Source organism: Myotis yumanensis, unplaced genomic scaffold (assembly GCF_028538775.1).
Source record: "Myotis yumanensis isolate MYYU_CA2020_CCGP unplaced genomic scaffold, mMyoYum1.0.hap1 SCAF_2, whole genome shotgun sequence".
NCBI lineage: Eukaryota > Metazoa > Chordata > Mammalia > Chiroptera > Vespertilionidae > Myotis > Myotis yumanensis.
The window spans coordinates 161,249,772-161,262,091 of NW_027223753.1; the positions used below are offsets into that span (position 1 = coordinate 161,249,772).

The window sequence follows — 12,320 nt, forward strand, 5'->3', positions numbered from 1 at the left end:
GTTAAAAGACTTAAATATAAGTCGTGAAACCATAAAAATCCTAGAAGAAAACATAGGAAGTAAAATCTCAGACATCTCACATAGCAGGCCGATACATCTCCTAGGGCAAGAGAAACAAAGGAAAAAATAAGCAAATGGGACTACATCAAACTAAAAAGCTTCTGCACAGCCAAAGGAACCATCACCAAAATGAAAAGGGAACCCAGTGTATGGGAGAACATATTAACCAATGATATATCTGATAAGGAGTTAATTTCCAAAATATATAAAGAACTCATACAACCCAACAAAAGGAAGGCAAACAATCCAGTAACAAAAATTGGCAAAGGACCTGAATAGACACTTCTCCAAGGAGGCCATACAGATGGCCAATAGACATGAAAAAATGCTCAATGTCACTAATCATCAGAGAAATGCAAATTAAAACTACAATGATGTATCACCTTACACCTATCAGAATGGCTACCATCAATAAATCAACAATAAATGAGACTTTTTTAAGTTGGTGATGATGTGGAGAAAAGGGAACCCTAGTTCACTGCTGGTAGGAATGCAGACTGGTGCAGCCACTATGGAAAACAGTATAGAGTTTTCTAAAAAAGTAAAAAATGGAAAATTCCTTTGTCCCAGCAATCCCACTTCTAAGAGTATATCCTAAGAATCCCAAAATACCAGTCAGAAAGAATATATGCACCCCTATGTTCATAGCAGCATTATTTACAATAGCCAAGATCTGGAAACAGTCCAAGTGCCTATCAGTAGATGAGTAGATAAAAAAAAGCTGTGGGACATTTACACAGTGGAATACTCTGCAGCCATAAAAAAGAAGGAACTCTTACCCTTTGTGACAGCATGGATGGACCTGGAGATTATTATGCTAAATGAAATAAGCCAGTCAGAGAAAGACAAATATCACATGATCTTACTTATATGTGGAATCTAATGAACAAAATAAACTGACAAACAAAATTGGTCCAGAGGCATGGATGCATAGAATAGATGGACAGATCTCAGAGGGGTGGGAATGGGGGCGGGGGCGGGGAGGACAGAAAGAGATTAACCAAAGAATATCTATCTATCTCTATCTATCTATCTATCTATCTAGATATATGCATAGCCAAGGTCTGGGGTGGGGCAGGGGCTGGGTGGAGGGGGGGCAAAAGAGGGGAAAATGGGGGACATTTGTAATACTGTCAACAATAAAAGGAAAAAATAAAAATAAATAAAAAGTTAGGTAATATAGTCCAAAGGTCAAAATTCAAAAGCTGTAAAAAGATATACTGTGAAATGTATTACGTTCACTGCTGTTGTCCAGCATCTGTTCTCCTTAGATGATTTGTATATCCTTCCAGAGAGGAAAAAGATGCATATACAAGCAAATATGTCAAACTTTGTATCTTGCTTAAGAAAACCTTCCCACCCTAAGACTAAGGAAGTTTTTCTTTTTGAAGTTTTATAGTTTATTGTTTTACATGGATATCTTTAAGCTTTCCTGTGTATATGCTGTGAGGCCAGAATTGATGGACTTTTAGGGCAGCCAAATCACTGGAGTTTCTCCTCTCCTCAATGCTAAGGGTCATCTGCATGGTTCACATGCACAGAGTTGAAGGATTTCTCCTAACTAAATCTCTCTTAGAACTTGCCAGCCTGTGTAAGGGCAGGGGGAGGGAGCCAGATGAGTTGGGCAGTAGGGCAAGTAAGATCTAGGACTCTGCCCCAGGCTGAAGTCAGAGAGAAGCTGGGGGAGTTGCAGTCATGAAATGTTCCTAAGGGCCACTTGGCTTAGAGCTGCCCTCAGTGGCAGAACTGATGTTGTGTTTTATTGGTTTGGCTGTCTACTTAGGTCCAAGGAATTGAAAATTTCAACCTGATATTAGCTTGCTTTCTACTGTGGGAGAATGCACTAATTTTATTAAGCACCTGTTATGTATTAGGTACAGTGCTTAGTATTTTATATATGCTACTAGAGGCCTGGTGCATGAAAATTCATGCTCTGGAGGGGGGGGGGGGTCCCTCAGCCTGGCGTTCTCCCCCTCACAGTCCTGGAGCCCTCAGGGGTGGGAGGCGACCTGGCGATCAGGGGAAGGTGATGCCCCATCACAACTCTGCTGCTGCCACTGCTGGCAGCGCAAGCCTCGGCCGGCCCTTGTTACCTGAGCCTCGGGCGGCCCTGGGTGGCTGGGGGGCTGAGGGGACTGGGGGACTCCGGAGGCAGGTGCCCCAGTGGGGCTGAGGGGACTGGGCACCACATCTTGTGGCTGTGGGTGCTGCCATCTTTGAGGGCTGGGCAGTCAATTAGCATATTCCATCTTTATTAGCTGTGGACACCGCCATCTTTGAGGGTGGGGCAGTAGATTAGCATATTCCCTCCTTATTGGCTGTGGATGCTGCCATTTTTGCGATGGTGAGAGGGTCAATTAGCATATTCCCTCTTTATTAGATAGGATTTTGTTTTTTCCTTATGAGCGTTGTTCAGGTTTAATAAGGTCAGCTTTATCTTTACCCAAAAGATGAATAAACTGAGATTTAGGGATGTTAAGTGGTTTGTCTAAAGTTATTCAGTTAGCTAGGGAAAGATTTGGGATTTGAACCCAGTTGGCCTTATTCCAAAGCTCACACCCTTTCCCAACAGCTAGAAGTCTTCAATTTAACAGTATAAAGAGATTATAAAGAGATTATTTATAGAATTTATGAGAGTCAGTTGTTTTTAAGAACCATAAGCAGAATTTATTTGCTGCCAAGTAAAGAGATCATGGTGGCTGATTCTTCACTTTTTGAAAGTAAGAGCCAAGGAAGAGAGAATTTAGATTGGCTATGTACAGCCTGTTGTGTATGTGTGGGTGAGGGGGGTCAGGGTACTCAGGTGAGTCATAATGTGTTGGCCTATGTAACACACACAAATTAGACATTTTCCAAAGATGGAAGAAACCCCAACAGAACAATGTTTAGTTCTAAATATATGCTAACCAAAATATAGTATTTCTTTGATGGTACAGTGGGCTCTTTTAAGAAATTTTTTATTTCATGTGTGTGTGTGTGTGTGTGTGTGTGTGTGTGTGTGTGTTTAAGAGAGAGAAAGAGAGAGAAACATCAATTTGTTGTTCCACCTATTCATGCATTCATTGGTTGATTATTATTTTTTAAATATATTTTTATTGATTTCAGAGAGGAAGGGAGAGGGAGAGAGAGATAGAAACATCAATGATGAGAGAGAATCATTGATCAGTTGCCTCCAGCATGCCCCGCACTGGGGATTGAGCCCATGACGCAGGCATGTGCCCTGACCAGGAATCAAACCATGGCCTCCTGGTTCATAGATCAATGCTCAACTACTGAGTCACGCAGGCTGGGCCAGTTGGTGGATTCTTGTATGTGCCCTGACCAGCGATTGAACCCGCAACCTTGGTGTATCTGGACGATGCTCCAACCAACTGAGCTACCCAGCCAGGGCCAGTGGGCTCTTTTCGATCTTGTTAAACTTCCTAATCATTATTACCAACCCTGGTCATCATTATGGAACCTGGTTTTACAGGGCAGATGTGCTGAGGGGGATTATTTGGAAATGTTTTTGGAGGAAATGGGAAGGGCATGGAAAGAAGAGAGTGGCAGGGAGAGAATTCTCTACAGCAAGAATCTCATGTGCATGGTGAGGTAGGAGGTTTCATCGGTGCTACTGACACCTTAAGTTTTCCTGATTCTCTGTGGATGAACTGTGGGAATTGAGAGATGGGAGAAACAGTTAAGAGAAACCACACCTCAGGGGGATGAAGCCCTGAGGCTTGAGGGGTCCTTGTGTCTTTGAGCCACACCATTTCCCCTGATGGCTGGAGGTACCACTTGCAGTGGAGGTAGGGCAGAGGTGCCACCTTCCCGGTTGTGAGGAAAACCCAGGAGGCAATAATGAATTCTCTGGACTACCTAGGCCTCTTGGGTCAGGTTGAGAGGTATCCTCTCCAACTACTTATTAGCTTTTTTCCTTCAAGAACTACTTTATAATTTAGGTCCTTCAGAGGAGGCCGCCTGCCAGTGGTCATGTACTGAGTAGGAAATGGGTGGTCACGGGAGTGAGTCAGTAAAGGTGGAGGGGCTCCTGTGAGTTGCATTCATTAGGATGGCCTGACAGGCAAATGCTTCTGAAGGCTTAGGGAAGGGAGTCATGGACCCTACTTTCAGCCCCCAATATCCTCCCCACCACTGCTTGTTTCCAAGGCCTGGACTTCCACTCTCCTTCCTTTGACCTAAGGCAATGCCTTTTGCCAAAATGTAAATGTTCCCCGAGGGCCTAAATGTTAAGCTCTCATCATGAAAACCTTAGAGGGGATGAGATTATTATAATAATCTCATGGGCCCAGGATGGGTAAGCTTTGAAAAGGCAGAGAAAGGCCCTAGCTGGTTGCTCAGTGTTTAGAGCCTCAGCCCATGGACTGAAGGGTCTTGGGTTAAATTCCGGTCAAGGGCACGTACTTTGATTGCAGGCTGGATCCCAGCCCCTGGTCCTGTGGGAGGCAACCAATTTTGATGAGACACATTGATGTTTCTCTCTCTGTCTTTCCCTCTCCCTTCCACTCTCTCTAAATATCTATGGAATAAAAAGTATTCCCAGGTGAGGATTAACAGAAAAAAACACACACAAAAAAAGCAGAGAAAGAGGGGAAGAGTCTGACTCTTGGGCCTGGGGAGGGGTGTTGGGGTGGCGTGCTGTTTGGAGATTCAGAGCAACATGGGGGTCTATCAAGTTGACTGGTGGTGGTGGGGGAGCTATAAATGCTCCGGGGAGGGGCCAGAGAGGGATGATGTTTCCACATTTATCAACTTGGTTTAGAGCCCAGGGCAGGGCATGGTTGTGTGAAGTCTTCATGGGCTGGGGCTCCCTCGGCCAATGGAGAGTTAAAGATCTCAGCAGAGGTCGGAGGTGAGCACGGATGAAGGTGATACAAAAGCCAGGGCAAGGCAGGCTAATTGGCTTTCGCCTTTCCCTCCTGCTGCCTGACCTGATATTTGAGGTGACATTTAAAGCCATTGTACAGATGTGCGGTGAGGCCACGGTGGAATGAACACTTTCTGAAGCCTGTGGAGAGACGAGGCTGACTTCTCAGCCTCTGGGCTGGCAGCTTCTCAGCCCCTCCATGAGGGGCCCTCTACTGGGCCTGGAGGGGAGGTGGGACCTCCCTTTACTATCTAGGAGACTCTAGTCTGATTCAGGACTCAGAATCCTCCTCCCTTCTGGACTCTTAGAGTGTGTGGGTGAAATGGGGTACACTCTAGAATTCAACCAGAATAGTTAAATGATTCAAGTCAGTGCTGTGTTTAACAGAAGAGAGCAGGGACAGAAGCAGGTAGATAGAGATCACCGTTTCAGAATCATCTGGGGAGTTTGTTAAAAATGCAGGCCTGGGAGTGAGGCCTAGTGATCTGTATGGGTAACCAACCCTCTAAGGTGATTCTGCTGTCCATTAAACTTTGAGAACCTCTGAGATAGAGAATGAATGAGATTAGCTTGGAAAAGGCCTCTTGGGAGAGTGGACTTGAATTTCAGTGTGATAGGTGATATCTGCCTTAGGTGCTGTCCTCAGGTGTGGACCTAGGGAGCCTGTTTACCTGGGGACACTAGGCTTTCAATGGAGAGGCTGGCAGGTGCCCATCCCATCCCATGGATGGTGTGGCTGTGAATGTGTTGCCACAGTCTTCACTTTGCCACTTGGGCGCTAATCGCTAAGGGGACAGAAGTTGGTGTGGGAGGTGGCTGAGGATGGTGTCTGCTCGAATGTTTGCTTCATGTTGCAACTGAAGCACAGCTTGCAGGGCAAAATGGCAGCCTGTGGATCCCACTTCCTTGGGTGGGGTTGGGGGGGGGGCATCATCTCGGCAGGTAGTCTTCATCTGGCATGCTGTCGCTAGCAACCGTGCTGCCTTCTGTGTGGCCTTTACTGGTTCGATGGCTCCATGTGTCGGAGGAGCGGCCAGTGCTGCTGCAGGAGCAGTGGTCATTGTTGTCTGGGGAGATGAGTGGGAACGATCTGGGATGTGACTGGTTCTCTCCTTCCTCCATGCTGCCTGCCTTCTGCTCCATACATGAGTGCTGGCTTTATCTGATCAGGAACACAGTGTTTTCACGTTGCGGCGGGTAGAGAGAGGGAGAAAGAACAGTGCCAAGATAAGAGGAAGGAACAGCCAAGGAAAGGCAGCACATCTATGTTGTGACATGGAATAACTGGTGATCATCCGATGGGCATGATGGACGGAATGGACAGGCTGCCCCTGGCCTAGAGACGCTGCTTGTCCCTGGAGAACACGTCCCTGTAGCCAGCTGGGTGGACAGGAGGAACCATTCCAGTGGCCTTGCTCTGAAGGAAGGAACCATTGCAGAAGCATTGTTTAAGACAAACAACAACAACCATAAAGCTTTTTCCTGGCCAATATCCCACCCTGTCTAATTGTACTGCAACTCTGACAGTCTCTTGGAACATTTATTCAACTTCTACAGGGGCTGTATTTAAAATAAGGCTTATGAGGTTCTGTGGGAGATGGGGAGAGCAGTGGTGGGCTGGGGAGCTCCAAGGAGCCCAGCCTGATGGGTTGAAACCAATCTTTAGTAAAATTCCTGCACCTGACCCAACAGGTATGCTTAAGTTCTTAGGTTCGTAGTTTGTGAGGTAAGTGCTTGCACCAAAACTGCTCTTTAACATCTTTATTCTCTTCCTGTCTTTGACAGTGAGGCTGTGTGGGATATTTTTCCCTTGCTTACCAGAAGGAAGGGAACAGCTTCGCTCCCCTGGGCCCAAGAACTAGCTGTGGAATAGTAGTCTGAGCACGGTCAGAGTACTGCAGCTCACAGTGTCCACAGCCACTGGGGCTTTCTGTCTCACAGTCAGACACCCTTCCCACAGGCTGTCCTGTCTTTGTGTCCTGCATGGTGGCATCGACGTTTCTCCCGTGTCAGGTTTCCCCCGAGTTGTGTTAGAAAAGGCATTCTTATTTGGAGATGCTCTCCCTCGGGGTAGCCACAAGTCAGGGTCAGAGAAAAACATGGCAGGCTGTTAGTAAGTGGCCACATGCAGGCTCTGTACTCAGCCTGTGCCCATGGCATGTCTGCACTGCCCGGGAGACCCTGCCCTGTGGTGCGGGCTTCCATCACTCTGTGAAAGAGGTCTCAGGTCCTCAGAGGACAACTCAGGACCCCAGGAACTCTCTCTGGGAGGAGACAGATGGCACATACTTCTTTCTCAGCCCAGCCACCTACCAGGCATTTGGCCATAAGCAAGTTATTTAACCTCCTGGAACATGGCTTTTCTCTTCTGTCACTGGGGAAAGTGATTCCCATCCAACAGGCCTTTCAGGGCTGCTATGAGGCCCCAAATTGAGGGTTGTGAAAGTACTTTGTGAGCTAAAAAGTCCTAGTCACACCTGCATGATTTGGTTATTCATGAAGGAAGGGGGAGGCTAAGGGTCCTGCACTTCTGTCTGGAGAGAGAGGAGTTTGTATTAACTAAACTGTGGAGGCTTGCACATTTAAGGTTCTCCTATATAATAAAAGGCTAATATGCAAATCGACTGAACAGCGGAACGACTGGTCGCTATGGTGCGCACTGACCACCGTTTCCATTAGGACAGTGAGGCGATATTGCTGGCATGGTCTAGGCAAGTGGTCGGCAAACTCATTAGTCAACAGAGCCAAATATCAACAGTACAACGATTGAAATTTCTTTTGAGAGCCTAATTTTTTAAACTTAAACTATATAGGTAGGTACATTGTTATTAACTTGATTAGGGTACTCCTAAGGCTTAGGAAGAGCCACTCTCAAGGGGCCAGAGAGCCGCATGTGGCTCATGAGCCACAGTTTGCCGACCACGGGTCTAGACTGAAACAAAAGCTGTGATAAATGTGTACATGGCTGCTGGGTAGTTGTTAGGCTTGGGGTACAAGGTTGTCTCAGGCCTGGGGTCCTCTGGGTTTCACTTCTGTGAGCAGTTCTCCCAGCCACCAGGGCACAGCCCTGGGTGGGTAGTCCACTGTGAAATGGGTCCCCAGCAGGGCATGATGCCCTGTCATCCTCCTCTAGGCCTTAGGCAGTACCCAGGGGCTGAGGTCCCCAAGGCCCATCCTTTTCCCTGACAAAAACAAAATCATGTTTTTATGGGCACCCAGACTCATTTGCCTGGCTGTTTGTTCTGTTAGTCAATACTTGAGCACTTGCAAAGTCCAAGGCACTGTGTGAGGCACTTTGGGGGATATAGTGATGAGTACCCAGTGGACCCTGTCTTCAAGTAAGGGCACAGAGCCCCATATAAAGGAGAAAGTAAAATGCAGCAAAAAGGCGGGGAGACCCGGGAAGGCTTCCTGGATTCTGTGGCATTTGAATTAGACATTAGAAAATTCAGAGGATTTGACCATGGTTAAGTGAGGGTGGGGGAGGATATGCCATTGGGAGGAAGAGCAGGAGCAAAGGCATGGACGTAGGAAACCATGGGATGTATGGATGTGTGAGAACTAGAATCTGGCAAGAGGGAAGAGGGGTTGGAGGGGAAGGGGGAACAGACACGTGAGTGCTCCTATCTATCGAGAGCGCTTCCAGAAAAGCTAAATTCTTCCTTTCCTTGGAGCCTCACAAGAGCTCTGTGAGGCCAATGCTGTTCTCCCCAGTCCATAGAAGAGGAAGCTGGAGCTTAGGGAGTTGAAGTAACTTGATCGAAGCCGGCAACTATTAAGTGGTAGCAGGATATGAGCCGTGCCTGTGCGACTCCAGGGCCTATGCTGTCTCCACTATAACAGGATCGATCCATGAAGGGACATGGGGAGAAGGGTCTGTGGCCGTTTTCTGGTCACATGGGTCTAGCAGTCTTGGGCAGGGACTGCCTGTGGTTTCCGCAGAGCAAGGCAGAGGGGCTCTGGGTCTTCTGGGCTGGCTTCGGAGTCCAGGATGGCTGAGCTCCTGGCTCCTTCCCCCTCCCTCATCCTGTTAGGGGAGTCACTGGCCTCTGGTGTGGGAGGCAGAGGAAAGCAGGACAGCAGGAGATCCTGGAATTAAATTCAAGACTTGACCTTGACTGGATTCCTTCCTAAGACCACCTCTAGCCTAACCTCTTTGTGAAAGCCCTCCCTGCCTCACCTCCCCACCGCTGACCTCCCCTTGGGCCCATGCAGGCTCATCTGCACAGGCGGCGGTATTCTGCTCTTGTTCCTTTGTTGCTGCGAAACGGGCTCCCGGCACAGTCAGCCTCTGTGTGGGTGGACTGGTGGTTGTCTTCGCAGGCAGGCATTTGCTTAGAACAGGCTGCGTGCGAGCCCCACGTCAAGAAATTCCGGCCTCCTCAATCAGCGTTAGTGGAAGGAGGCTCTGCTGAGGGGACTGGTTGTGAAGGATGAGTTCAGGGTGGGATGACGGACCGCTTCTGGGACCAGTGGTATCTCTGGTATCTCCGCTTGCTCCGGCTGCTGGATCGAGGTATTCCTGAGTGTGTGTGTATGTGTGTGTGTGTGTATGTGTGTGTGCTTAAGAGAGACAGAGGAAGGAAGATATACACACATAGACACAGACAGAGATAGAAACAGAAAGACACAGCAGCAAGGTGCGCAGAGAGCAAGAAGGGAGAGAAGAGGGAATGACAGAGGCCAGTCGCCAGCCCATGAAAGTAAGAAAAGGCTCTTTTTCTGGGGACGTTTGTGACCCAGCTGGGAGTCAGGAGCACGGGGCCATGTGGGGCCCATCTGTGAATCAGGATCTCATTTCTTGCTCAGTACTGTAGGGAAAGACAAGGTAAGCCCTGTCTCGCAGGGCTGCCGACAGAACCCTGAGCAGCAGTGCAGCAAGGAGAAGGGTCCCTGCAGCAAGCTGCTGGGGGCAAACCGACACAGGCTCACATCTCAGTTCTTCGGCTCCCCACCTCTGTGACCCCCGCCTGACTGAGGTGGCCTTTCTGAGCTGGTTTCCCATCTGTAAATGGACATGGTCAGACCTCTCTGCTGGGGTTGTTGTGGACTTATTATTTAGCTCATACCAGCTCATACCTGTAAAACACACGGCATAATGACTGGTGCACAGTAGGTGCTCTGTACGTGTTCTTTCCTCCTCCCACGCCTCTCAGCATCCGGAGCTACAGCACCTGTCCTGAGGACAGCTCCCTTGGTGGGTTGTCTGTGGGGAGAGCCGGCGCAGCATTTGCAGTTAGTGGAAAGGGAAGGGAAAGTTCCGTTTTATTCCTCAGATTAACTTGACCTTAAGACAGTCCACCATAAAATATTAATGCCATTTAAATTTCCTGGTCATGTGACACAAATCCAGACATTGCATTGTAAGGAAAAGCCATTGGTTTAACAAAATGTTTAGTGTTATTTTTAAAAAGCTTTGGCTCCTTTAAGAGGTTTTGATGAGAATGAGATCAAACTGCTGACGGAAAAGATGGTGCTGGGGAAGCCCCGCTGCCTACCCTAGTGTGCGTTCATCTCCATCGGGAACGGGCTCAGGTGTGCCAGGAGGTCAGTACCAGCTGGAAGCAGAGAGCTGCACAGAGCAGGGCTCTTATCGAGGAGAAATCAAAGATGGAGGAAACCGAACCAGCACAAGTGAAAAGCAGTCTCTCCCTAGCATTGAGAAACAGGCCAATGGGAGCCCCGACTTGAGATGAGATGAGAATGTTAGGAAGAGAGCCAGAACGTCGAACTGGTGGAAATCATAGCCCCGGGGAAGGGGAAAGGAGACCACAGGTGTGAATCCCCCTTATCTGTGTGACCTCAGGCCAGTTCTTAACCTCTCTGTGCCTCCTTTCTTCCATTATAGAAGGGAGTGGTGGTGATAATGGAACACCAACTCATAAAGTTGCTATAGGGGTTCAGTGAGATACTTATCCTAGTGCCTGCCATGAAGAAAGTGCCTCTTAAATGTTAGTTTTCATTACCAAGACAATTAATTTTTATTCTCCCACAAACATTTTAGGACAGATAGGAACAGGTGGTATGTAATCACCAGGAGCTGAGAAAAGCCCAATTAAGAATTGTTAGAGGCTTAGAGATAATTTATACTTACATGAATTAAAACAAGATTCCAACTGACATATGATGCTAACTATAAGAGGAAACTAGTTGTTAATGCATAAGATATACTACCGATAATTAAGTTTTATTTTTTAGAAAATGCCTGAGTCCTTGACTTACAAAGCAAGGTTTAAGTTTCGGCTCCATTACTTTCTAAGTATTCTTGAATAAATGATTTACCCTCAAACTGACCCTCAGTTTGTTAAACTGAAAAATGGGAATATTAATGACAATATCTATATTGTAGAATTTTGGGGAAATTGTGTTAGTGTTTATAAAAGTGTCAGGCATTCTTAGAAATGTCAGGTTAATGAATTTATGGGTTGAAGGATTAAGCTGTCTCCTTGATTAAGCAGAAGTTGGTTGCCAGAATTGTGTTCTTCCATGCATGTTTTGTCATCATGTGTGGCTGTAACTGGAAAGCTGATGGTCTTCCATAAACAGTGTCTCTAAGGTTTTCTTTAATGTGAGGCTTTAGACTAGCAGTTTCTGACTGTGTAGGGCAACTTATTTCTAGGGGCTTGGGTGTTGATTATATTGCCTGTCTGATTAATGGGTATCACAGTATTACACTTGTACATGTGTGCACACCCACATCCATGTTCAAGCAGCATTTTTGGATATAGCGCCTTCCCTCTAGTAACTAATGTTAGCTAACATTGTATAGACAATGGCATGCTTTAACATGGTATGCTAGACTGAGCTAGCTCATGGGAGATGCTCATAAATATTTGTTGAATGAATGGATAAGTGATGAACCGGTCCTTCTGGGCAGTGAACAAAATCCTCTTAGATCTCTCTTTAGAGTAACAGAATTTAGCTCCCTTCATCTGTTTTAGGGTTTTATGTTATTTCACCCAGACATTGTCATGCCTCATGTCATCTTGAAAGTAACAGCCTCAAGAAAGTGAGGAGGGAATAAGAAATGAGTAGAAGTGGGAAATGATGAGTTTAGCCCAGGAAGCTGAAATAATCGACAAGCTGTGCGCCAGCCTGAGTCATTCCCTTGGCTACGACTGGGGGATAAATGGATCTGTGGTTTGACACACCTAGGAAAAGGGAGGATGCATTAGAACACATCATAGAGCAGAAATAAACTTTACGAAGGGATGACAGTGTATGCTTGGTGATTGCAGACCAATCTTTTGTCTCCCCCCAAAGCAAAGGGATTGTTTTCTAGGACTGTAGTTAACGATATGTAAGGATTTATATGGTAATGAACTGCCAGCTTGCTCAGAAACATGACTTACTTCATTAATAGCAGATGCTGTTTTTACAGTGTTTGTTGCTG

The 12,320-nt window shown here is 46.9% G+C and overlaps 1 protein-coding gene across 26 annotated transcripts in view; it reads left to right on the forward strand.

Moving 5' to 3' along the window:
- The window catches only part of KALRN (kalirin RhoGEF kinase), a 635,703-nt gene that overhangs the window by 58,294 nt on the left and 565,089 nt on the right, over window positions 1-12,320 (forward strand). For 6 of the 26 annotated variants that reach the window (XM_070406357.1, XM_070406362.1, XM_070406364.1 and 3 more), the window contains exon 1: window positions 9,209-9,443. The exons of the other annotated variants lie outside the window; for them this stretch is intronic. In XM_070406357.1, the coding sequence (XP_070262458.1) occupies window positions 9,377-9,443 (67 nt within the window). In that variant the 5' untranslated portion in view covers window positions 9,209-9,376. Of the gene's footprint in view, window positions 1-9,208; window positions 9,444-12,320 lie in introns of those variants that run through there. 26 annotated transcript variants of the gene reach the window in all.